This window comes from Rhamphochromis longiceps, linkage group LG6, assembly GCF_057381845.1.
Source record: "Rhamphochromis longiceps isolate RC_006_pf linkage group LG6, R_longiceps_female_GT1.1, whole genome shotgun sequence".
In the NCBI taxonomy this organism is placed as follows: Eukaryota; Metazoa; Chordata; class Actinopteri; order Cichliformes; family Cichlidae; genus Rhamphochromis; species Rhamphochromis longiceps.
Window position 1 is genome coordinate 41987344 of NC_140562.1, and position 27612 is coordinate 42014955.

Sequence of the window (27612 nt, forward strand, 5' to 3'; positions counted from 1 at the left end):
CACCTTTTTTTCCCCAAACACAAAAGTAGACCTTCTCTCTAATCCATCACGTTGGCACTGAAAACTTCCAAAGCACCAATTTAACTTAAAGCTGTGATTTTAATAAAGTTTTAATGTTTGTGCCCTTGTCAGTTACAACCAGGAAACCTGTGATTCTCACTAACCAGTGTTTGTTTTTCCTCTGCTATCCTAAAATTCCTATAAACTCTAGTAGTTTTTAAAATGTAGCCGTCTCCTGTCACAGAGTGAGGCTTCATCTCTGCACTCAGGTGGCACCACGGTTCATGCTGACCAAATCATCATGTACAATATAAAGTATAATTAAGCAGAAAAGAAGAAACAGAGCATTAAAGGGAACCACCAAACTTGATATATGAGTGGGAAGCAGGATGCGGAGTCACTTGGCGTCCCCACCAGGAGGGGGCAACATCGTGTTGAAGAGGTCAGCTGCAGTGAACGTGCGCGTCTTTATGTTCTGACCCCCCCCCCCCCCCCAAAAAAAGATGACCTGTTATTTCTAGGAGAAGGTATCACCATGTCCCGCGCTGTTGTGGATTAAAAACACTTAAAAGGGAAAGGAACTAAAAGCAGCCAATCACGTTAATGTGCCAGGAAGCTGAGACCCTGGATTCTCCACCCTCATCACCACAGTGAAACGCCGGGTCCTCCTCCTCACACCCACGCTGGGCAGCACTGTGAATAGTCTGCACGGAGTTGCTGGAAAGGTTTTCGAAACCAGCAGAAGATTTTGTGTTTGCAGAAGTTTTGGTCAGGGGAGGCTGCATCTTTGGAGACGCCGTTTGAAGCCAAGTGCGCATTTTTGCGCTTTGTTATTACCTTGAAGGACTCGGGCTACATGGATTCGTCTCTCGAGTTTTCCAGTTCTTTGGGTAGTGTTTCCTCACTGCTAACCCGCTGTCGAACATTTAAGGTGCTTGTGATTGGAGACTCCGGGGTGGGTAAAACCTGCCTCACCCACCGACTGTGCGCCGGGGAGTTTCCCTGCAGATCGGAGGCTACCATCGGCGTGGACTTCCGCGAAAGAGTGCTTGAAATCGATGGAGAGAAAATCAAGGTAACTGGTGATTATCATCCACCACTAAAAAGCTAGCATTAATGAACCCAGCTGGAGATATTTGCCCGAATAAGGGTTCTGAACGACAACTTTTACGCATAGCTAAAACTCTTATTTTGAAAATCCCCAAACAATTAAGTAACTTTTGGTTTGTTGAAGTTTTGGAAATAATTTCTGTGAGTTCATTTGTTTGTTTTTCAAATTACCCTCATGATAAAAGGAAAAACGGATAAGCACGTGTGAGCCGGGCTTCGATTCCTCGTGTTTATGTGTTGTTAAAACGTTTTTATCTCCTCTGTCCTGATGTTCTCAGGATCGCTGTTAATTAAGTGTCTACACTGCAGTGTGGCTCTGCTGCATTAACACACACTTATTTGTCCCAGACTGAACAACTGAAAAATTCTCTGGATGGCAGAAAATCAGCAGACCCGCTTGTGTTTGCAGACCTGTGTCAGCCTCTAAATCACTGCGAGCTTCCACAGCCACAAAAACACACATTAGATTTTTAGGCTGTAGTTAGGATGTGAAGAAAGTTTGTTTTGTTGAAATGAAAATCGAATCCGGTATTAACTAAAAATGTGAGTCTCAGTTGGTCTTTTGAAATGACCACATGATAGAGGAAGTGTGTCTGAGTGGTGACACAGGATTTGTAACCTTAGGTTATTTTTTCCCTTTTGCTTAGCGGTGCATTTAGTTACCAATGTCTGACACAGTTTAACAACAGCCCAGGATCTTAAACCGTAAGTTCGTGATCAAGTCAGTCGACAGAAGTTTTCTAGGTCCATCCAGTGCAGTCAAACCGTAAAATGGACATTCTTTCTAATGACCAGCGGGTGGCGACTCCTAAGATTCAATTGAACTGAAATTCAGTGATAATGAAAACCAGATAATCAGGATGAATCATTTATGTTTTAGTAATGTTTCTATAAGCGGCTCCAAAATAATTCAGAAGTGTTTCAGAGCTTTAGAGGCAGTTACTTCAGGTCCTGCCTCAAGCAGGTCTGTTCAGACTCCCAGCTCTATGGTAACAAGTAAAGACTAGATCCTGGTGGTGTGGGTAGTAAGCATATTTTAAATGTTGCCTTTGGAGTTTCAGAGCATAGATCTAATTACCTAAAATACTGAACTTCTGTACATGAGTGGCTCGTAAAGTGGTGACACATCAAGTCAAATATTTATCAAAAAGTTTCAGGAAGTAAACCCTTTCATATAGTTTATAAGAATATGCTTTAACGCCACCTGCTAATGCTGATTTGATCCAACAGTATTGTTCCTGGGATGCTTGCTTCTGTTTCAGGAGTCACTGGGATCAGGAGTGGCCAGAGTCCTCACCCCAAACTGACTCACTGACTGAGGCTAATGTGCTGACAACTGAATCAAAAAAGATTAGAAGATAAAAATATCACTGAACTCAAAATGTAATTTGGCATACATCGGGTCTAAAGTCTGATATGCACCACTGCTTAGGTTGCTGATGAAGCATCCATCTACTTTCATGTCACTGGGTCCAGGTCTTTGCAGCAGGAGTTTAAGCAGAGATGTCCAGAACTCGTTCACCTCCTTCCGCTCCTCTAGGTAGACCCTGACGTGCTTTTGAGCAATCTAAGAAGCAGAATCTCTCTATCGCATCCTGGATCTCCTCCAGTTCGACATGCCTGAAATATCTCGTGTAGCAGTTGGGAGGCATCTGGAGGCGCCCCTGTAGAAACTGAGCTCCTCACCCTGTCTCTAAGAGAAAACCAGCACTCCTCAGAGTGTCACTAACCACTCCTTATCAGTTATAGGTGTGGGCAAGAATATATTGACTGTAGCCAGATTGAGAAGGTCTGGTCCACAGGCCACGTCTAACCTTTGGGACCTGTTTGGTTTTGTCCGTTTGCAGCTCAGCCGCCATCTTGGTCCGAATCCAGACAGTTATTTGAAGCCCCTAAATGACTGAATGGGAAGACAACACATGCACACAGGTTTGCACCGTTATGGCTGCATCCCACAGGAGAACCGAACAAACAGCATGTTTTGTTTCCGGTTTAAAACTCTCGAAGAGCTGCGCATCCAATAAGTTACATTAATAAACTCACCACCATCTTTACTAAGATCACATGTAGAGGCGTGCAGTGCAATGGGATGACTGGCTAATGCATTTGCTGTTTCAGCTGTTGATTGGCTTTTAAAGGCCAAGGCCACCAACTTTGGCATTTCAGAGCTCCTCCACAGATTTCTGTTCGGGATTGTTTTTGGGTGCCATGTCTCCTGGTCTGCGTGCCCCTCTGTCAAGTTTCTTCCCTATTTTTGCATTAATGTAGTTATTTTTAATGTCTTTTCTGCAGACATGAGGACTGTATTTCTGAGGGGTCGGGGGGGGTCTGTTTTGAAACTTTGAATAAACGTTGACAAAGCCTTGAAGAGAAATTGTTGGTTTAAAAAAAAAAAAAACAGGATCGGCTTGTTTATTCCTTTTTTTTTTTGGTTCCCTCTCAGAAATGACTCATGTCTCTGTGCATGTCACTGAGTTTAACGAATATCAACACTTCCTCACTGTTCCTTCCGTCCTTTTCCTCGTGCTTGTGCCAGCACCACCTTTCAAGAAGAATCAACCTCTCACTTTCTTTCCTTTCTTACTTCCCCTCCTCACCATCAGCTCCAGCTGTGGGACACAGCCGGACAGGAGCGCTTTCGTAAATCCATGGTGCAACACTACTACCGTAACGTCCACGCGGTGCTCTTCATTTATGATGTCACCTCTCCTGCCAGCTTTAGCAGCCTGACTTCCTGGGTAGAAGAATGCCGGCAGCACTCCCTCGGCCAGGACATACCCAGGTACCTGCATCACTTCTCTGTGTGCAAAAGTGTTTGTTTAACTTGGACCAGACTCTTTGTGACGTTTCATTTCCTCGTCTCCTCTCAGATTCCTGGTGGGGAATAAGAGCGACCTCCGTGACCCCAAAAAGACTGACAGCCAGGTGAGCCAGGATCGGGCAATGAGCTTTTCCAAAGCCCACGGCATGATCTTCTTTGAGACATCTGCCAAGGATCCTCCAAAGAAAGGCACAAGTGGACAACAAGGTAGCAGGCAGGCACTGTATCAGCAGGATAATGTGGAGGACATCGTCACTGCTGTTAGCCTCAAGCTGAAGAGACAGAAGAAACTCCCGACAGCGAATTCCCTGGCGTACAGCGGCTCCTTTAAACTCGCTAACAAGAAGGCCGAGAAGGAGCCGATGACCTGCTGCTGAGAGCGAGGAGGACGAGGACATGCCAATCCAGTCACTCTCACACAGAACTTTAATATTTAAACTCTTAAAAATGCAAAACGTGCCACTCAGAAATTTAGTGTATATTTGTGATCTCAGTGTTTATAAAAGCTGCAAAATAAAATACTGTGAATGTAAACATGCAAGTGAGCTTTCGATGCAGTGACGCTGTTTGTTTTCAGCGTGTGTGGTCCCAGTGGCTGAGCTCAGGGTTTTCTCATTTCCCTGTTTTGTGCCTCCTTGTCTCCTCTTTCCTTCTTGTATCTCAGTGCCTACAGTGCGTCTCGAGGAGAGAGGAGGCTTTGCAGGAGCAGCTATGAGTGAGGAAGCACAGGTGTGTAATCTCCATCTGTGACGTATGCACAAATATGCAAACCACGGCAGGATGAGGACTCTATAAAAAGGTGTTTTATTTCTGTTTTTACGATGAATAAAATAATAAAAATGCATGATATTCACACATTGTTGTGACATTGTGCCCACTCTGCAAGTTGATTTAAAGCTAGAGAGATAATTTATCAGGAACTCTGATACACGTGTGACAGATCGCGAACTATAACGATCTGCTTTCCCACATCACGTTTAATTCATGTAAAATAACAGCTCAGAAACAGGGCTGCGATTTACCAACATGGAGTAAATAGTCATGAAAATTTTGAGCCATGACTGTGGATTTAGAAAGTGTCAGGCGATTACTTCTCACACATAAATACAACGTAATGCAATCGTCTACGAGCAGCTCAACTTTCGCAGAATTTAACAGAAAACCCTGTAACTCAGCAGCGCACTCAACTCCAAATGCTAAACTCCTACCTGGCACGAGTCACATTAAACTTACAGCTTCCTCAGCTGCTGTTATTCACTGACTCAGACTGAATGTGCACCCAGGAACTGATACCACAGATCCAACATGTCCAATATGACTGGATGCATTAAAGCAAGGCACATAGCTCTGAGAATGAGCTCTTTATCCGTATCAATCAGGGATGTAAACAGAGAACCAGCCAGTCAAAGGGTCCAGTCAAGAAAATGTGAAAATTGCAAAGCAGGAGGTCAACAGTTTTTGATTTTTACTTGTATTCTTGTTGGTCTAACAGCCTAGTGTAGTACACCAAAGTAAGCAAAAGATTAACTATTAAATCTGTTCCTTGTTCACCACAGAATTTCGTTCTTTTTCTTTTTTAAAGTGGGTCCATAAGAAATTTTCTGTAAATTAAAAAAAGAATTCAGGTTTTAATTATATGACCAAGTCCAGGTAATGAGCTTTTGTGTATTTATTACTCAAAGTGTAAACCCAAGGAGCGGTGCAGGTGTGTTTATTTGAGGCAGTACTGTGGTTTCAGTGGCCAAACTGGGCTGTAAGTTTGACACCGCTGGTCTGGATGCTCTTTCTGTGAGTTTTCTCGTTTTGGAAATGTCAGCTGCAAAGATGTGAGCCGTCTCTGGGATGTGATGGCACCAAAATATAACTCCAGGCTTTTGGAAAAACTGACTCTTAGTGTGATATTGTGCAACGTCTTTTCTTCCTACTGTCACACCCACCAACCCTGGCACTGTGCCTCCATCTACCATAATGAGTCACCGTGTCATTTGGTTCAATAACATTCAAAAGAAAGCAAACATCTCGGCTTCTGATTTCTCCAGTGCTTAAAAACTTTGAGTCAAATCATCCTGTGCCAGGGGTGTCAAACATGCAGCCCATCCAAGGGTCACAGAGTGAAATTTACTCAGTTAAAATTTACTCAAATAGTTCCAATGAGATGAGAAGAAGAAGGAGGCGTGAAAGCATTTGGACACTTTACTGGAAAAACAAAGACATTAAACGTGGCGGTTTTTGCCTTTCCTCTGAATCTGATTTGTGGTAAACATGTACAGACTCACTGAATGTGGAAAATAATACATATTTTTCTCAAGACATTTCAGGCTGTTTATAAACAGATGCTTCATTAAATGTTTTCAGAATATACTTCTTTATCACAGAAAGGTCAAATTAATTTTTATTGTTTTATCTAAATGGCTCTTTTCTGATTCGATTAGTTAGAGGTTCTGGGGTAAAACTTCTTAAATGTAATCTTGTGGTGAGCTGGTCCTTTTCTCTGGAGGATAAAACATATTTAACACATATGTGATTCACTAAGTGTGTAATATGAGCTGGTGCTGTTTTGATGCATCACCATCTCATCCTGGCTGCCCGCGGACTCGGCAGCAGTCATGCTCGGGTCTTGTGCGTGATGTGGGTGTTGGAAAAGTGCATCACATGTGGTTTCACGACTTTGTCTAATTGATGATTCAGAGCTTGTCACATGATTAAGGACGTGTGCACACACGAAAGTATCACAGCTGTGCAACATTCAACAGCTCAGAAGTAGGCGTGTCTCTCTGAATGCAGGGAAGAGTGGAACCAGAGGAGAGGCTGCTTTCCTTAATCTGAGATTTTTAAGTAAAATCTTAATTGCTGTTTTTGTACGTTTACTGCACCTGTAAACTTACCAAAAGAAGCTCTATGAAGCTCCTGCAGGTGGTTCAAGAGAGGAAAGGCCTCCTGATAATTGGGGGTTTAGCTTGGAGCATGTAAACTTTGAACAGTTTTTAATGAGTTTTAAACTGGGGACTAAAAAATGACTTGGGAACTCAGTATGAAGCGAGTGTAGGGTCTGATGTCTTTTCTAAGTCTTATAACACAATGTCCATTATATCAGAAAAATGCTAAGTCTGACTTTAATGAGATAATATTTTGGCACTTCTTGGTCTGACCTAACCAGCAATGTATGATGGTTGAACAGGAAACATCTCAGAGTAAAATTACTCACTTTATCTCAAATTTCCACTTCAGCTACAGGTTTAAGGCTTTGCCGCGACCCTGCACACTGTAAAGATTCAATCATTTTATTTTACTTACAAAAATAATACAAAGTAATTGCCACAAAAAGGCCAAGTACTATTAACTATAAGCTATTCCTATTTTTTTTTTAAATTAAAAGCCTTTTTACAAAGTTTTTAATTATTGTAAATATTTTATGATTGCAAAGTTGTGACCTGTTTTTGATTCGTGTGTATTGTGCGTCAATGTAATTGATATATGCATACTTATATTTTTACAAATGTAAAACCTTACAATGGATGGAACAGCCAAATTATGTGGACTTTTTTGCATCTACGTTCTTGTGTCATTAACTTTTGTCTTCTCTCTTCTGTGCTTAGTGTTTTGTATTTATGTCATCTGTCTTCCTTCACGTCCTAACTGCTCACAGCATTTGGCCTTGCTGAATCTGCCTCTGCTGGAGGTCGCTTCCTACTAAAAGGGACTTCTTCCTCCCCGCCATCGCCAAGTGCTTATGGAGGATCAACTGGACACAGATGAGTTTTTCGCTTTAATATTGTGGTTTTTGTGATTTACACCTTTGAATATAAAGCACCTGTTGTTTTTGTGAGGTGGTACTAAATGAATAAAACCGAACATATTATGGGATGTTACACAGACCTTGCATATAAGTGATTACTGTCAGTTCAGGAGAAGTCAAACTTTGTGTTAGCGCCATTTATAGTTATTACATGTTTTATTTTGAAAAGCCTGAAAAGGATATGGTGCTTTTGTTGTGAAAGTTTTGTGAGAAATAAAGTAAGCGAATGGCGGAGCGACACGATGGTTTTACCGTCGTTGTTGCACAAACCGACGCGTAAAACAGCCTCTTGTCCATCCAGACTCTTATTTTAGATATAAGAGAAATAGAGAACTCCAAGAAGAAACAAAGATAGCCACTACATTAAGTAAAACCATCATGCTCCCGAGCAAGACGACTGCATCGCTATGAGATCGTGAAACTGATGAGACAACTGGGTGTAGAAGGTAAGAAGACAAAATTCATGCTTCGCACAATGGGACAAGAAAAGATGGTGACAAGTTATCACCTGTCAGGATTAGAAGTGTGTGGTTTAAATGAGAACACCTATATAGATCTTCCTGACATTTACACTCATGCAGACATTCCAGTGTCTAGAGAGAACATCCCTACACAGGATGATTTAAAAAAGGTGGCCACATCTTCGGCAAATCAAGTTCCCACATTCAGACGCAGACATTGGACTTTTGATAGGATGTGATGTGCACAAGGCTATGGAACCATGGGAGATTATTCATAGTAACGATAATGGTCCATATGCTGTTCGAACAGTCCTGGGTTGGGTTATCAATGGCCCTCTCAAGAGAGATTCTTGCTCTACTCCTTCTGACAGAGAGCTGAGTGTTTCAGTAAATCGCATCTCTGTCACTAATGTTGAGAATCTTTTGATGCAACAGCTCAACTATGATTTTCCAGAGAAAGCTTCTGAGGAAAAACAGGAAATGTCACGAGAAGACATCATGTTTATGGATTCTGTCAATGGCACAGCTGAAAGGATTAATGGTCATTATCGCATAGGTCTTCCTTTGAGAAACAAAGCTGTCAAAATGCCAAACAACCGCAGTGCAGTAATGCAGAGGGCAGAGAATCTGAAAAGAAAATTAATCAGAAACACAGAGTTTCACGAGGAGTATCAGAGCTTCATGTCTGACTTGCTGAATAAAGGCTACGCAGTTCAGGTACCAAACACAAAGACTACCCCTGAAAATGAGAGAGTTTGGTACATACCACACCATGGGGTGTACCACACCATGGGGTGTACCACCCCCAGAAAAGAAAACTCCGTGTAGTTTTTGACTGTGCAGCATCCTTTCAAGGGAAATCACTGAACGAAGAACTCTTGCAAGGGCCAGACCTAACTAACACACTGATTGGGGTACTAACAAGGTTTAGGTGGGATCACATTGCCTTGATGTCAGACATAGAAGCTATGTATCACCAGGTGCGAGTACCTCCAGAGGACAGTGATCTTTTGCGTTTTCTCTGGTGGCCAAATGGGAACTTGAATGAACCTCTGCAAGAATACAAAATGATGGTGCACTTGTTTGGGGCAACATCCTCCCCAAGCTGTGCAAACTATGCACTAAAAAAGGCAGCAGAAGATGCTAAAGAAAAAATGCCACTAGCAGCAGTTAATGCTGTTCTGAACAACTTTTATGTAGATGATTGTCTTCTGTCAGTTTCAGATGAAACAGAGGCATGTACTATGGTCAGGGACCTGACTGCATTGTGTGAGAGTGGAGGATTTCACTTAACAAAGTGGATGAGCAACAGCAGAGTTGTCCTTGCTTCCATTCCTGAAAAGGAAAGAGCAAAAGAGATGAAAGATTTGGATTTGAGACATGATGCACTACCAGAGGAAAGAGTCCTAGGAGTGAACTGGTGCACAGAGACAGATGTATTCAAGATCAGGATAACTGAAAAACCTGTGCCAAAGACTAGGCGAGGCATCCTCTCATTTGTAAGTGCAATATATGACCCATTGGGTTTTTTGTCTCCTGTCATTCTGACAGCAAAAATCATCCTGCGAGAGCTATGTGGCAGGAAGATTTCATGGGATGAGGAAATCCCAGCTGAACTGGCTCAAAGGTCACAAGTTTGGCATTCAGAGCTTTCAAAACTTCATGGCTTTACCGTCAACAGGTGTTTGAAACCTGCTGGATTTGGAGTGGTCATATCTACACAATTGCACCACTTCGCTGATGCCAGTGAGAGAGGTTACGGAGTCGTTACTTACCTTCGTATCACAAACCAGAAAAGAGAAACTCACTGCTCATTCATTATGGGCAAGTCCAGAGTGTCTCCTCTGAAGCAGATAACAATTCCACGTCTGGAGTTGACAGCAGCTGCAGTTGCTGTAAAAATGGACAAGCTCATGAGAAAGGAGCTTCAAATGCCACAAGAAGAATCTGTGTTTTGGTCTGACAGTAGCACTGTTTTAAAGTACATTTCCAGCGAGAACATCAGATTTAAGACATTTGTAGCAAATAGAGTGTCACTTATTAGAGACAACACAAAACCAAGTCAGTGGATGTATGTAAACTCTGAATTAAACCCTGCTGACCACGCTTCAAGAGGAATGAACACAGAGACATTCATGAAGTGTTCAAACTGGATTGCTGGGCCAGAGTTTTTGACAAAAGATAAGAAAAACTGGCCAATTCCACCTGACATTAAAGAAATACCAAAAAATGATGTCGAAGTCAAAGAGGTAATGAGTGTGGATGTTACAAAATTACATGAAAATCCAGTGAACAAACTGATCTCTCACTATTCAGACTGGTACCGTCTAAAAAAGGCAGTTTCCTGGATACTTACATTCAAGCAGCTGCTTGGCAGGTTAAGTGCGCATCGGAAGCTTCTCATGTCACAAGCAAGTGGCTGTGACAGCACTAAAAGGAAATTTGAAAAGGTTGCAGGTCAAATGCAGCAGTTCAAAACATGTATTAAAGGATCTTCACTTACCACTGCAGATGTTGCAAAGGGAGAAACTGAGATTGTTAAGTTTTGTCAAAATCAAAGCTTCGCAGAAGAAATTGCAAGTCTTCAAAAAGGTGACAAGCTTAAAAGGAGCAGTCACATTGTGAAGCTGGATCCTTTTGTCCAGGATGGAGTTTTAAGGGTTGGCGGTAGGTTGCATGAGTCTGCACTACCAGCCGATGTTAAGCATCAAGTGATTCTCCCTAAAGGTCATCATGTTTCTACTTTGATTCTGAGACACATTCACCAAGAAACAGGCCATGGAGGAAGGAATTACATATTATCCAGGCTGAGAGAAAGATTCTGGATTCCACAGGCAGATTCAGCAATAAGAAAGATCCTGTCAAAGTGTGTAACATGTAGAAGGACATCTGCGAAACCTGGTGAACAAAGAATGGCAAACTTGCCACAAGATCGCCTGATTCCTGACAAACCTCCATTCACAAATGTGGGCGTAGACTATTTTGGACCTTTTGAGGTCAAGCATGGGCGCAGCAGAGTTAAGCGATATGGTGTATTGTTTACATGTCTTGCTGTTAGAGCAATACACATAGAAGTTGCCCACTCACTTGAGACTGATTCTTGCATAAATGCATTCAGGAGGTTTATTGCAAGACGAGGTCAAGTGTCTGTCATGAGATCAGACAATGGCACTAACCTTGTGGGTGCAGAAAGGGAAATGCGTGAAGCAATCAAGGGATGGAATCATTCAAAAATCTCAGAAATGCTCATGCAAAAGGGCATCACCTGGATATTTAACCCCCCAGCAGGGTCACATTTTGGAGGAATCTGGGAGAGACAAATTCGCTCAGTTAGAAGAATTCTTAACCAGATCCTAAAGCAGCAACCTCTGGATGATGAATGCTTGCGGACATTGCTATGTGAAGTTGAAGCAATTGTCAACGGCAGGCCAATAACAAGAGCGTCTAATGACCCCAATGATTTAGACGCACTTACACCTAATCATCTACTTCTTCTTAAAGGGCAGCCAGTACTGCCACCTGGATTGTTTCAAAGAGAGGACTTGTATGCAAAAAAAAGGTGGAGACAGGTGCAGTACCTGTCAGACATTTTTTGGAAGCGTTGGACTAAAGAGTATTTGCCGCTTCTACAAGAAAGACAGAAGTGGTTAGTGACTAGGAGAAATCTGAGACCAGGAGATGTTGTTCTCATAGTTGATGACAGTGCACCAAGAAGTTCCTGGTTAATGGGAAAGGTTGAGAGAACAGTTCCAGACTCACATGGACTTGTCAGACGTGTGTTTGTCAAAACCAAAACTAGCGTTTTGGAGAGGCCTATCGACAAGTTATGTTTGTTGCTCGAAATGGAGGCAACAGTTTGAATATCAGCCTCATGTGTAACAGATATATGTTCAACACATATGACTTATGTTTCATATAATGTTTGGTTAAGCCAGTTAGATTATGAGTGTTGATATTAAATGACGCTTTATTGTGTTAATATGTAATTGTTATGCCTTAGCAGTAACAATTAGGGGCCGGAATGTTAGCGCCATTTATAGTTATTACATGTTTTATTTTGAAAAGCCTGAAAAGGATATGGTGCTTTTGTTGTGAAAGTTTTGTGAGAAATAAAGTAAGCGAATGGCGGAGCGACACGATGGTTTTACCGTCGTTGTTGCACAAACCGACGCGTAAAACAGCCTCTTGTCCATCCAGACTCTTATTTTAGATATAAGAGAAATAGAGAACTCCAAGAAGAAACAAAGATAGCCACTACACTTTGATAAAGTCTCACGTCCGCGTTGTGTTTTTATGGATGTCCAGATCTGATCTACAGGCCAGTCTTTTGTCCTTGACTCTGTCACTCCGTGCACACTCTGACAGAGATCGCATTACGCAACCAGAGCTGACGTTGTCATGCAACTGAACTAGAATGTGATGCGCTTAAAACCAGCCTGCGGGATCTCTCCTTCTCACAGTCACAGCTGAGAGAGAGGGCAGAATGATTTAATGAAGGAAGAGGGGGATTATATGATATATGGAGGTCAACATCTGCCTCAGAAGGATCCAAACACCAGGAGAAAATACAAATCACAGCTCTGCTCATTCTTTGGTGCTTCAGTTCCTGCTATTTGTGTTCTGTTAGATTCTCGTCTGCAGGGGGCGTGCTGGTGGAGCTGTCTGCTTTTGAATGGGGGTGTGCTCTGTTCCCATCAGCACTGGTAAGCAGCAGCTGAGCGCTTCCCATCATTTCGCTGTAAAACCTGCCGGAGAAAAACTCGCTTAGCTGCAGCTGATACCCGAGCAATCATGTTCTGCAGACGGGCATGGCAGAGAGTCGGGCCGCTGGCACGGAGGTCTTTCAAGCCGACACCCAGATACGGTGAGTCAGGACATTTAATGGGACTTTCCAGGAATTATTACTGTGGCGTTAATTAGAGTAATTAAGTAGAGTTTATAGAATAGTTGCGCTCGTTTATTTTCTGCTGCTGCCAGTTCAGTTTATTTTATTTTTTTAATGATTTTGTGGGTTGAGAAAGGGAAAAGTAAAAGTCCAATAAAGAGACGCACTTGCGGGCTTTCCAGTCGAGCTGCAGCAGTCTGATAAAGAAGGTGTGTGCTCTGGGAACACACAGAAGTGTACCACTTGAAATATTACATATTTCAACTTTGTTACAATAAATAATAACTAATCCAATATTTGAACAAAAATAACAATTAAAGGCGATTCTTTATGATGCATCTAAGGAGTGTAGACGATGAAATCACGTCCTAAATCCAGTTTATCTGGATAACAACGTTTATAACCTATTAGTGAACAAAACATCTGTTTTTCAGAATAATTATTTTTAAAATCTGAATCCAGAGAGCGTGCAATGACGGATATTTCAGACTGGCTCTGTTTTCACGCATGCCTGCCTGCCTGGCCCGGATCATCCTTTAGTTTGGGATCAGAGCTTTGTGGAATTCAGCCCGAGGCAAAGCTGCTGCTTCTGCTGCTGCTGCTTTAATTTCCTGCTGAGAAAGCTGTGGCAAAATGCTGCAAACCAGGCTACATCTGGCCACGATAGAAGGTTTTTGTGTTTTTGAACTTACAAGCAGGCAAAAAAAAACAAAAAACTAAACCCCAGAAGATGTGAAAGAAAGGAGGTGAATACTGCTACTGCTTTCTAACTACACACCAGCTCGACACACTGCATCCTAAGTATGCAGCAGGTCCCTTCCTGTTTGACCATCATGTCCTCAGACATGTCTATCTTGTCTGCTGTTCCCTGACATGCGTGTCTATGTTTACAGGCTTGAACCCAGCAGCCAGGATTAAGTGATTACCTGTATAAATAACCTGTATAAGTAACCTGTCCCTGCACTGTGCTGCTGTGTCATTGGTATTAGAGCAGGAGGGAGGACAAACCTCAGCTCTGTTTTGGGTTTGTAATTCAGTGTAGCTGCAGTGAAACTTTGCACAGTGCTCTTAAATATAAAGTCAAAAACAGAGACAGCGAGTCGGCTTCGATAAAAGGTTGATGGGACGGTAAAAGCTGCAGCTTAGCACAAAGAGTGGGAAGAGGAGGGAAATGGTTCTGCCCAAAGATAAAAATAATCTAAAAGCATCTCTAAAGCTCACTGAAGCCATTTTTACAACTCACGCATGAACTCCAGACGATGCTGAAGAGTCACTTTAGGAAACAGATGTAGCATATAAATGTAAAAGGTCTGTATGATGGCCAGACATACTAGCAATGCTAGAAGAACCCTGGTTTAGTCAGACAGTTGCCTGCAGTCATGCAGGTTTAACAGGACATGACACAGACTTTGTGTTATATGCATATATCCTGTTGGGACTTTTATGTGTTTTCTCACTGTTTACTTTCACTCAAAACTACCATCAAAGGTTTAAGCTCTGAAAGCTCATTGGTTAAGTTTAGGCACTGAAGGAAAAGCATGTTTGGTTAGGTTCTGGCAGAACAGCTAAACAATTACATCAATTCAGTTTAAAGCTTTTTGAAGCCAATGAATGAGGCTGTAGATAGAGTTAAGCCTTAGTGCTTTCTGGGTTCACGGTGTCATTTCAGCTACTTTAAAGGGAACACATTATGCTTTTATTTTTTATCTCTAGTGCTCTACAAGAGTAGCTTTGCTTGATCCACGGTTCAAAACAATCCTTCCTTCCAGAGCTGTGTGCCTGATGTAAGCGATGTCCGCTTTCACTGACATCATCCAGAGCCAACAGTAGAAAATAGTTTGAAGCAGGCTGAAGCTTGAACTTTTGGTTCACAGGAATTGTTTTCACCTCATAATTTAAAACCTTAGTAAATAGTAATATGCACATCCACCGTTCTAACAGTTAATATATGACAGAAAATGTGCAAAAGCATAATGGATCTCATTTAAGATTTCAAAATGTGTCTAGGCCATTTGGCGCAGTTCTTCTGAACCTGTGAGAACAAAGTGACGTTTATAAGAGAAGCCTTTTTCTTGTATTATTATTAAACCAGTTTCAACCTTGTGAAAAGCAGTGGCTGGCGAGGTATGTGCTGGATGACAAAGAACAATCGATAAAGTTTAAATGTCAGTCAGTGGAAAAGTCAAAAGTGACAGGATGGGTTAGGATTTGCATGAACACACACAAACAAAGAGGGGTGAGATGTGCTGCACCCTGTGTTCTGTGACTGCACACTCTCACAGTGTGTGAGAGTGAGAGGTCCAGATAGGAAGAGATTAGATTGAGGCTGTGTGATTTTTATTTATGCCAACCTGCTTGCACCACCTTTAAACACCAGCTGATCTTTTTGCAGCAGCACTCGTCACCAACACCACAGCGGCAGTCCTGATTTGTGCTAAATGACTATTCCATATGAATTTGAACCCATTGCTTTATGTTGTTTGTTTTGATGCAAATCTGAGATCATCATTCAGGAAGTCTTAGTGTTTGTGTAGTGTGTGTGTGCGTGTGTGCCGGGGGTTTAATTTAAGCAAAGATTCAGTGTTTGGCTTGGCTGCTGCTAAATCTTTCCATCTCCTCTGCTACAAATGACCGGGCTGTATTGTGTAACTGGATTAAGGGATGGAGACATGTTGACGCTGTTGATGCACTGTTCTTCGTGCCCGTCGTGCTTGTGATGGAGCGACAGTTTTCTGAACAAAATAAACTCACAAAGTATCAGAGCTGTAGTGGTTTCTATCCATGACTCTCCAGTATTAGTACTGATTCTCATTTTAAATGCACTTACGTGTGTTTATATAAATAAATGTCTTTATTACAAGCTCGCCGGATAACTGTACCCGTGTGTGTCTCTCCACAGCTCCAGTGCGACACATGGCCTTCGGTGTTCCTGGAGGCTCCACCAACATGACGTACTTTGTTTTATGTGGCGGCGGCCTCACTGCTGCAGTTGTTTATGTGAGTATCAGATCAGGTTATAGGCGATGGTTTGTAAGTCCACATTTTCACCGTGTGTGTACTGTTTTTGACTGCTGTAAGCAGGTGTTACACATGGATTTTTCAGGTGAGGAACCTGAACTTGTGCTACAGCGTGGGCAAAAGAAAATCTTTGCGATCATTTGTATTAATATTCATTATTTGTGTTGTTTTCCTTTATATGAGCCGTGATCAGCTGCCCTGTGTGCTGCTGCTCTGAGGTTTACTTCTCTTTCTTGATTTAGACAAGGTAATTCAGTAATAAGCAGGTGTTATACACTGATTTTGCACTTTCTACTCCAGATGCCCATCCTGCTGCCACCACAAAGGGATTCATGTCTAAATTGAACACTGATGACTGCTAACATCAATCTAACCCAGTTTTTTTCAAACTTTTCCTCACATTTCGTTTCAAAAGCTGAAAAAGTTCATGCCTCACAGCCTGTATTTTTTTTAATCAGTAGTTAAACATAAACAAATCCATGTTAAATTTCACATAAATAGAGGTGCATGTCATCAGTGCAGTAGCATCATTAAATTAATTTATTTCCCCTTCGAAGAAAATCATTTTCACCTGGTTGTTCATGTCCGATCAGAGGTGCCCATCCCAGAGTATGAGAACCTACAAGAACCACTGCGTGCTCTGCACCTGGCTTACCTCATCACTGCAAAATGAGGTTAACCTGCACAAGACCACCTAGTACTACAGATTCACTGTAGTTAACATGAATTACAACATTACAAGTAACCTTTAAATTTAAGATGATCAAATAACACTTGTTGACCAATCCTTACCTTTGTCTGTTTCACACAGTTTTTTTTATTCTTGGCTCTGTGTGATGTCACTGGGAGAGGATATCCCTAATATGGTCATCTCTGGCACACAAGTCACCTGCTGCTTAAACACGTGGTTTACAGGAGACAGAATAATTAAATATTACTGCTGCACACATTCTCAATGAGAATAAATGTATTAAGTCACAAAGTTTAGCTAAACGTGCAGCAGTTATATTCAGTTATTTCGTTAAAGACTTGTCATGTGTTCAGGTGTGCAGAGATTTTGAACTAGTTGTTTACGTGAAGAAAGTTTTCCAAAAGGGAGGGGGTGGTGGGGTTAAGATAGAGGATGAACGGAGAGGTTCAAGGTCCAATACAAGATGACTGAGGATTATTTTGAAGTGTTAGTCATGCAAAGCTAGTGCAAGAATAGAAACACAGAGCTGGAAATGAAAGTAACTCATCCCCCTTTTTCTACTTTTCAATAAATTCGTGTTTTTCAGTGTTATACAGGAGTGTAAAAAAGGTCTGCTCTCTTTTTACATCTTCAAAGAAACAAAATCCTCTAGTGCGTTTTTTTTAATACTCATTCAAAACCAGAACAACAAGCTGCTGTACTGGATATATGCAGTTACCTGGTAGTTTTACAGGCTTCTGTCCTTGCTGGTGCAAACTGGGAGCGATGCAGTCTGAAGCCAGGCTGGTCTGCAGACGTTACCACAGCTCAGACGCTGGACGGGACAAAAGAGGCTCTTTGTGCTTTTTGACAATCTCTCCCTTTTTGCTGCCATTGTTCGGTCAAATTTGTCACCCATTCACCGTCAGGCTCTTGGCAAAGCAAACAAGTGTGTCTGACTGTGTTGGTCCATGTTGGACAAAATGTCAGCTTGAGGTTGGATTTTGTTTCGTGCCGTTATCATTAGCTGTGTGCTGGAATGTAATGAGTACATGTCTGCTGTGTTTCTCTCAGGCATACAAGACGGTCAACGATGATACCGAGCGTTACGAGGAAAGACTCGCCAACATGGGCTCCACGGCGAAGGGTTAGCTACTTTCTCACACACAAACACACACACACACTCAAAAACAAACACTGTTACCCACAACTCAGCTTTGTGAACATGACATTGTGCAAGCCGTACACGCTGCACAGACAAGACACACCGATTTCAACTTATGTGATCGCAGCTAAAGCAAGAGATGGTCTGATATGCAACTTAAAACACTAATTTCTTGTAAATTAAATGATTTTCAAACCTTCTATTTAACCAGTATGTGAAACTCAAGGATAGGCAGCACCAGCCTAGCTTGTTTTTGATAGTAGAAAAGCTGGAGATCCTACAGGAAACTCACACAGCCACAGTGAGAGAGTGCAAACTCCCCACAGAGCTCCCGTGTGTGGGTTCAAACACAGCGATGAATGAAGAGCCCCGAAACACCATCCATGACTGTAAAAGGACCGGTTTTATCAAAGAAATCCCTCACTGTGAGCCTCCTCTCTAAAACAGGTTAAAATGGTGCTACTTCAGCTTGTGCTATTAAGATTAAAATTCCCCAAGGTGTGACAGCCTGTCGGAGTCTGTAACTGTTTAATCGAAGACAGAGAAAGCAGAAAGGAAGAAGCGAATGTATTTCAGGGCTGATTCCAGCTTCACCAGCTGCACGGTAGACTGATCACTCTGAATGGCTTCATCGTGCCTGTCTGTTTTGATTTCTGTCTGCGCAATTTTTGTCTACTCAGCCCGGAGAGGCCATGGCGCTGTGCCCAGAGCCGTTAACTGTGCTGTAATGGTGCTAAGCAGCAGCTGTCAGTGGGTTAGTTGTGATCATGCAGCATTGAAGTGTTGTTTTCACTCCGAAATAAGAAGTCAAAGTGCTGCTGCTTACAGCGATGGAGAGGAAACCACCGCTGGTCTTTAAGGAGCTGAATGCACACATTAACCTGACGTGCTTTGCATCTATAACAAAGATGGGAAAGCTTTCCATAACATTTAGTGTGTTTAGGGGAGTTTTGACCATTCTTCCAGAAGTGCATTTCTGAGGTCAGACACCAATGATGGACGAGAAGGCCGACATCACTGTGTTCATCCCAAAGGTGTTCTATCAGGTTGAGGTCAGGACTCTGTGCAGGCCAGTCAAGTTCTTCCACGCCAAACTCATCCATGTCTTTATGGACCTTGCCTCGTGCACTGCAGTGCAGTCATGTTGGAACAGGAAGGAGCCATCCCCAGACTGTTGCCACACAGTTAAACGTCTTACTGTGCTGAAGCATTAAGTTCTTTTCACTGGAGCTAAGGGGCCGAGCCCAGTTCCTGAAAACAAGCCGTGCACCATAAACCCCCCTACACCAAACCTTACACTTGGCACAATGCAGTCAGACAAGTCAGACAGTTGGCAACTCGCTCTGTGATTTTTCTTGGCCTACCACTTCAATGCTGAGTTTGTCATTCCCAATCACTTCCACTTTGTTATAATGCCCCCATAGTATATAGTGCTTGATTTTATACACCTGTGGCCATGGAAGTGAGTGGAACACCTGAGCTCCGTGAGTAAATACGTTTGGCAAAATAGTCCAAGTTCCTTGAAAGGAACAGTATAGACTGAAAGATTGACGTAGTTTACAGGTTTGAAAGGTGGGAGTTAAACCTGCATTCTTTCTAATGGCCAGTAGGGGGTGAATTGTGTCGCTGTAAAAACCAGTACAGTAAACAAAAATGTGAGAAAAACAAACCTACCGCTCACGTGATGTAAAACCTCAGAAAAAGCTTTCCAGCTGGGTTTATGTCATTATAGTACGATTGGTCTGTTAGAGGAAAATAAAAAAAATAAATAAGTGTATGATGTAAGGCCAGTCTAACTTATGAGTGACAACTCAGTACTCTACGCATGTGCTCTGTTTCCCAGTTAATGATACTGGTTTCAGAAATCTAATATGGCAACAGCCAAAAATGTCTATAATATTAGCTCAGATTTGGAGACTGAGACGTTAAACTTTATCTCTAAAGTGCTGACTGAAGTCGTGCTGAGCTTTGATTCTGACCTTTTCACTCCACAATCTTCAATAAGCAGTTATAGGAGTGGTAATAATATATTTCTGTCTTTCACTGACATGTTAGGATAAGGATTATCCTTCACTTTGCTCATGTTTACAGTTTTAACAGCAGCTATGTCACCTTTTAGTCCTCAAAGACCTAAAGTCTTGACCTTTAAGCCTCCTTTCTCTGCTACTGAAACCTGCATTAATAAAAGTGCACAGTTGCTTTCATCTTTAATCTCCAGAGGTTAACACTTTATTCAGGCACAGATAAAACAAGCATCATACAGCTAACATGTACTAGAGTGAAATCTTTCACGTGTTTCTCTTTCTGGCCTCTTACGCTGCAGCTTCTTCAGCAAAGGCAGCACCAGAGGCAGCTCCACCTGCAGTTGAGCCTGCACCGGTGGAGGAGGAAGCCCCTGCTGCTGAGGTCATCGCTGAGTCGGCCCCGGCTACTGCTGCTGCAGAACCTGTAGGAGAGACAGCTGCTGAACCTGTTGTGGAAGCTGCGTCTGAAGAAGCAGAAGCCGCCGCCGCCGTCTCTGAGGCGGTCGTTCCAGAGGCAGCAGCTGAGACGGCAGCTGAGTCAGCAGAGACGGAGGACGCCGCTCCACCTGTGGAGGCAGAGGTGGTTGCTGAAGTGGCTGTGGAGGCCCCAGCAGAGGAACCTGTGGCAGAAAACGCTGGTACGGCAGCAGTAGATCTCACTCCACCTGCTGAAGCCGAGGTGGCCCCTGCTGCAGAGGTGGCTGCTTAAACCTGTGATGGCTCGATAGTTCACCCAGTTGGATGTGCTCTGTCCCTCCTCCCTGCCCCAGAAAAACAGACTCATTAACCCAATTTTTTTTGATAATGAGGGGGGGAAAAAAAGTAGTTTCAGTCTTTTTAAAAAATCTGTTGGGGGTTCATCAGTCCAGTTTTCAGCTCCCCTCCTTCCCTTAGCTCTCCTAATGCTTCACATCCAAAAACATCTGGAATTAGTCTGTGTGATTAGAGCCACTGTGGAAAATTATGTCCGTATAGAAAATCTATCACAAAAAGGAAGAAATCCAAATTATAATTTGGATACTGTACAGTACACGGGGTAAATATAATGGACAGAACTAAGTTGGTAATTAATGCTTTCGAAAAATCTGATTTTAAGTGCTCTTAAAACAGGACAGCCCTGTTTCTTGTTCCTTTCCAGCAGGTTTAGATGGTATTTTATGTGTTCAGCCATGTTTTCTTTCAACCTCTAAACTCACCGTGAAGAGTTACCTGAACCAGTTAGCTCTTTGTTAGCAGACTGCAGTGCTGGTCTTGTGTTCTCAAACTATAAAACAGTTTTTGCACAGAGTGAGACGTGGTTAAAACTTCATTTCCTACTTTGTCTTCTTTTTTAAAAATCTCGTGCAGTAAGATGCTTTCTCATATTCATCATTACCACATATCCATATTATTCTTCTACAGCTACACCAGCCTGCACTCACTTTATTTGCCTGGCACACATTTCTATTTTGTTGCCAATTTGTTCCCTAAAAAATCAAAGTTCTCTTTTTGTTGCTGCTGTCTCTTTCCTCTTTTACAGAAAATGCATTCACCCTTATGTCCGTGCATTGAAAATGGTCTTTGGTACAGCTGTAATAAAGATTTTCTTTAGTCTCTCAGATGTTTTTGCTTGTCGCTCCACACCATTAATATTGTATTTGGAGTAGAAACACCTACTTCCTGTAGAAAAGCTCCTTATCCTGAAGAATCCCTGTGCTGTGTTCATGCTCCTGTCTGGCTTCAGCTCGACTGCCATCAAACTAAGAAGTTTTTCCAGCCTTCATAATTGATTTCACAGTATTTCCCACTCACAGAATAATGAGCAGAAAGAAACCTCTGTTAAAAAAATGCTGAAAAATAAACATAAATGCAAAAATAAACACATGGTTGCAAGTGCACAGAGGGGATATGACTAATACTTGTTTACGCTTGATTGTTTGAAAAAGAAATTCATCTGGAGAACAATATAAGAATGTGAATAAGGAATTAGTCAGTGTCTACAATACCAGAAAAGAGTATATTGCATTAAACCTGGGATTTGTAGTCTTCTGTAGAGTGCCTGAACCTGTGGTGACTGTAAAATATCCAGTTATAGATTCCTGGTCAAGGTAAGTTGAATTAATAGAAGATGTAAGAAATTATGTTTTTCATTCATAAAAATTAGTGAGAAGGCTTTAAATTCCATTTAGCGCAAAACTAAAGTAGATTTTAAAATGTTGGCATTGAAGTAAATCTGTTGATTTTTAACAGCTAGAAGGTTTTTCATCAAAACCTGTTTCTCAGCCATTACCTCATGTCTTTTTCCCTCCATCAGAGTCCGCACCAGAGCTGCTCACAGATGTTAAGCTCTTGACCGGCTCAACAGCTGAAATTGCCGCAGCTTCTGTTGGTGAGAAGGATCCGATGGAGACTGTCCAACAAACTGAAGGTGAAGGAAAGGGACACGAGGTGCTTGAAACAGAAGCTTTGGAAGAAGCCTCAGAGGCAGTGGCCAAGGAAGCATCTGAAGAGGGAGCAGTTGTAGAAGGTGAGGAGGAGGTGAAGTCTGGAGAGGGTGAGAAAAGTGCAGAAGATGCTCAGACTCCAGCTGCTGAAGAAGTGATAACGGAGGTGACATCTGCTCTGGCTGCAGCTGTGGACGAGGAGGCAGCGGCTGGATCTCATCCTGAAGAAACAACATCTCCAATGACCACTGTGGACGAGGCAGAGGCTGAAGTTCGACCTGCTCCTGAGGAGGCCATCGCTGCTGAAGATGTTGCTCCTGCTGAGGAGGCCACAGTCACCAGTGAAGCTGCCCCACTGGATGAGATTTCACCAGCTGACCAGGCAGCAGCTGAAACACCTGCAGAGGAGACAGCTGAAGCTGCTGTCAGCACGACTCAGCTGGCAGCAGCCTCCGCTGGAGCGGACCTAAAGGTTCTTTCAGTTGTAGAAGCAGAGCCTACATCAGGAGCTCCTGTGCATGAGGAGAAACCCTGCCACTCCTGCCACTCTGCTCCCTCAGCAGGAGAGGAGGTGGCGCCACCTGCTGCTGTAGGAGAGGAGTTGATCACTGATGGTGCTGTGGATACTTCACAAGAAGCCAAGGATGCAGCCTCAGCACAAAGTAAGAATAAAAACCCTCCACTTAAACACTGTTTCGGCTGAAATTCTGCATCATCTGTAGTATGTCCCAACCCGGTCTGAGAAGCAAGGGATCAACAGTGTAGTGAAACTGTGAAGTGAGAATTATTTACCACTTCACAAAGTTAAAACAGTATTGAAAGTATTAATATCAAATTGTAGTTTTGAAACAAATAGGTTTTAGTTTTACCTCAAAATGCAAAAATCAGACAAAAACTAAAATCCTAGGTTTTAGTTTAGTTTAGTTCTGCTCGAACAAAACTGAACAAACAAAAGACAAAGAGGAACCTGGAGTGCAGGATCTGTTGCTTTTAGCCTACTTTATCTTGTCAGGCAGCTTCTATTTTTGGGATTTCTCGGTAAAGCAGGTCTGCCAGCAGTCAGTCCTGGGCATGCACACAGTGAATCGGTTAATTCATGATTTAACAAGAGGGGGCAATTACTTTGTCAGGTAATGTCAGGTTGGTTTGGATACCATTTTTCCTTAATAAATGTAAAAATATAAAATCTGTATTTCATTGGGTTATCCTTGTCTGATGATCTGAAACAAAACAAATCAAACAAAAACAAACAAAAAAAAACTAAGAAATCAAAAAGAGGAAAGATACTTTTTCACAGCACTGTAAATATTGGCTGATCACACGGCACAATAATAATAATTGCAAAGACACAAAAACAGCAGTGATGGTATATGAAATCAATGGTGATGTCATCATTTTTATTTGCATGTTTATGTAATATGTACATAAAAATAAGGATAAGTTGGTATGTTGACTTCATAGTTGTGTGACTTGAAGTGCAGCCACAGTGACACGGGGAGGAATTCAGTAGACTTACAGCTCTGTCTGGTGATATTTCTGTAGCACTTCCCTATCAAGTTGAACAAACAAGTTTTATCTTTTAGTATAAAAAGGTCTTGAACTTAGTTTGTAGTGTGTATTAATATATTTGCACTTTACTGCTGTTTAAGGATCAGGGAAAAAGAGGAATTGTGACTATATGAAGAATAAAATATTGGGAAGTGAAACCCAAAACATCACACAAAAGAAAACAATTATCAAATTGTTAAAGTAAAACAGGAAACGGCCAAAAGGAAAGAACACTGAGACTAACGCCAAACAAGATGGCATAAAAAAGGAAACACAAGAGATCAGAGGAGCTCGTGCAGAAACAAAGAGAGAGGGAAACAATGAGGGCGCTAGAAACACAAGAACCAAAGCAGAGCTCCAAGGAATGAAGATCAAAAAATCAAAACAGGAATCCAAAAATTCAACAAACACAAAAATCAAATCTCAAAGAAAAAAAGAAACTAACAACACAATCATTGGATAAATACAGGGAGTTATACTACGTTTAGATAAAGCTAAGATAAAAATAAAAAGAATCACCACAGGAAGGCAAAACCTCAGGTTCTCAGAGGTGAACAAGACCAAAGTTATGGCCATCAAAGCTGATGAACCTTCCCAGATGACCAAATACAACACATTATCAGTAAATAAATAAAGTAGTAGGTCACTCACTGGTTCCCTAACGGCCTCCTTGCCACTCATTCGTGAAAACTTTGTGAACTCCCCCAAACGCTAAATGTATCCCTGTTCGAGTTTGCCCTCGAAAACAAGCAAGCAAAGACAGCAGTAAAGCCTTTCTTGTATTAGGCTCTGACCAGATGTATTTCTGCCTGTATCCACAGAGACAAAGGAGTCTAACTGGACTGTAAAACGCTGCTCAGTCATGTAATTTTACAGTTAAGAAGGTAAAGCAGCACAGCTGTACACAGACCTAAAGAGAGCTAAATGGACAAATATGCACACATTTTAGCAGCTCACACTGTAACAGCTCCAGTGGGTCTCATAAACATTCACAGACACTTTTCTCTGCTTCAAATGTTAAAAGATAGTTCAAGCTGCACAGCTGTGAATTCAATATTTAAAATCCTATTTTTTAAACTGTAGAAAATGTGCACTGCAAAATCCTACAGTCATGTACACCGAGTGAATGCGTTTCTGTCTCCTTTAAGTTGAAGTTGTGCTTGTTTTCTTGCAGCCATGGAGGCGATGGTGGTGGTGATAGCCCAGTCGTGACGGGACAGACAGTGTGCCTTCCACAACACTCGCCTATCTGTCAACTAAGCCAGAGCGACCGGCAGAAAACAAAAAACATGAATAGAGGTAGTCGCAGGTGTAACCGACTCAAACGTCCTTTCTGAAATGTTATCAGAGTTGTCTTCTGTATTAGTGCTTGTGAGGTGATTCCTATCATGTCCTCTAGGTGCCACTGTTGCAAAACCTTTCATGATCAGCTGAGGCTTCTTTAAATCTTTCAGTAGGCAGTGGAAGTGGGTTACTGTAATACTGTGGTGTATTTTAGCACGGTGATAGACCACTTTTATAGACAATAAGTTTGCCAATGTGGACAAGAATTTTTAATGGGAGTGTCACCTCAGTGTGATTTACCTGCTCATATCAGCTCACATACATATGATAACTTTATTTCAGAACCAGAGTTACAAAGTTCTTCAAAATATTTACAAAAACCAATCTTAAAACAGGAGAAAGTTTATAAAATGAGAACTGCACAAATAGATTTATAAAGGCGAGGAAAAGCATCAGATTCAATAACAGATAACAAAATTCAAAAGAGCAAATACACAGAGAACTAAAGAGGAAAACTACAGACAATGAAGTGAAGAGTAGGGGCACCTTCAGAATTTTTTTCCATAGGGGTGGCCATGTGGGGGCCACTAAAAATATTGGGAATTTCCAGTTTTATTATGCTGTTGTCAAATATTGGTTACTTAAAAAAATGAGAAGAGAAGAGAAGAAAAGGGCAGGACTATTTATACACCTGGGGCTAACCAGTTTTGTGTTACTCTAACGAAATGGTACTAAAACAGGAGAATGAGACACAGGTGAAAGTAATCAGGATATTCAGACAGATGAGTAAAACCCAAAACAAACTAACAAAATAAAATAAAAAACAATCCACAAGACAGGAAGAAACACTGAGCATGTGAGAAATCCATCTATCGATCCATTCAAGTATGAGTTATTGTGCTTGTTGTTACAGGCTGTTCAGTTCTTTTGCAACACAGTGAGAGCTTGGTCCATATTGCCAATAATACGGTATGTTTTGTTTTGGGTTTTTTTGCCTGTCCCATTTGGTTCTTTAGCCGTCAGAATTGTTGTCTGAAGACCAACAAGGATACCCAATGGATTTACTTTGCCAAATGGATCATCATGGCATTGCCGTATTGGTCCATTTGATCGACCTTTGTTTTTATTATTTATTTTATTTTATTTTCAGTTGTTACAGACGGGACAGACATGAGTGAGGGATAGGAAAGGGAGAAAGAAAGAGGAAGGAAAAGAAAAACAGAAGAGGAGAGGGACAGTGAGAAAGGGAAAAAAATCTCCTGGATCACCTGTTGAGAGAGAAAGAATAGAAAACAAGCCAAAAAAACAAAAAAACAAAGCAACATACTAAACACAACACCATCGCATTAATCTAGCTAAGTGTAAACAGCAGTAAATACTAAATATAAAATTTTGTTGTGCAGCACGCAGGACAGACAGCGCACAATGTGCTTTGAAGTAGCAGCCAAGAAAGGTGTAATTTAAGTCTACGAACAGTGAACACGCGTGTGCACACCTGTGTGGATCAGCGCGCTTGTATTCAAATGGTTTCCCCATGTAATGGTCTGCAAGAGGATGTAGAGAGCCATAGCCCCGTCCCCCAGGGCATGAAGGAGGCATGGAGGAGATCCAGGCCCCAGAGTGCGAGTGATAGGTTTGTAGCTTGAACCCATCCGCTGGAACGTTGGAGACAATATAATTACACTGCAAAGCAAGACACGAAGTAGGCAAAGTTCTTCATGTTTCTCGTGCACGGGAGAGACCGGACAGGCGCCGTTCCTTCACTTGACCCCAGTTGCTCTCTCTCCCGTAACACTGCTCTTTTATTGAGGTTACATGAATATGCATAGGGTCATTAACATATAACATCTCACATAGGTATACATGTAAACAAAGAATACTGTGTGTGTGTGTGTGTGTGTGTGTGTGTGTGTGTGTGTGTGTGTGTGTGTGTGTGTGTGTGTGTGTGTGTGTGTGTGTGTGTGTGTGTGTGTGTGACCCCATAAACGACTTCCTTAACCTGCTGGTCTGGAAAATCCAACAGTTCATCTAAACACAAAAGCACTTAGACTAGAACAGACGTAGCTACGTTAATCCTACAATAAAACAAGGTACGACCTCTCCATGCTCCTAGGATGTAGGTGTGCATTCCAGTGTGGAATACACACCAAGCCTTTGCAGCCTGCTAAAGATCACAGTCCTATCACAACACAATTGATTATACACCTCTAAGCATATATGGTTAAATATTTCTAAGCATAAATGACAATCAACAATACAAAACCTAACAGCGAGAGCCCAAGGAGGCCCACCGGAGGGGTATCCGTGCCACCCTCATGGGAAGGGCTGAGGATCCCCGACGAGGCGCCACCCAGTAGCCACCGAGCAGAAGCTAGAGGGGTCTGCACCGGCGTGCCCGCCGGTTCTG

General features: G+C 42.1%; 2 protein-coding genes across 6 annotated transcripts; both read left to right on the plus strand.

The window, feature by feature from the left end:
• The first annotated feature begins 506 nt into the window (after positions 1 to 506).
• On the plus strand, positions 507 to 8103 carry LOC146668780 (ras-related protein Rab-33B-like). The gene is made up of 3 exons (XM_085410779.1): positions 507 to 1075; positions 3714 to 3892; positions 3981 to 8103. The coding sequence occupies exons 1-3, from the start codon at positions 857 to 859 to the stop codon at positions 4306 to 4308; spliced, it is 726 nt and encodes a 241-aa protein (XP_085266905.1). The 5' UTR covers positions 507 to 856; the 3' UTR covers positions 4309 to 8103.
• Positions 7929 to 27143, plus strand: LOC146668781 (uncharacterized). 5 transcript variants are annotated; one of them, XM_085410777.1, is made up of 9 exons: positions 7934 to 8173; positions 12816 to 13052; positions 15973 to 16070; positions 17836 to 17908; positions 20250 to 20588; positions 22244 to 22456; positions 22562 to 23035; positions 24743 to 24805; positions 25096 to 27143. In XM_085410777.1, exons 2-8 carry the CDS (start codon positions 12980 to 12982, stop codon positions 24787 to 24789), a joined length of 1317 nt encoding a protein of 438 aa, XP_085266903.1. In that variant the 5' UTR covers positions 7934 to 8173; positions 12816 to 12979; the 3' UTR covers positions 24790 to 24805; positions 25096 to 27143. The 5 variants fall into 5 exon arrangements, with proteins under 5 accessions (XP_085266902.1, XP_085266899.1, XP_085266900.1 ...); XM_085410773.1 differs by having other exon boundaries at positions 7933 to 8173; positions 22244 to 23035; XM_085410774.1 differs by having other exon boundaries at positions 7933 to 8173; positions 12887 to 13052; positions 22244 to 23035.
• The last annotated feature ends 469 nt before the right edge of the window (positions 27144 to 27612 follow it).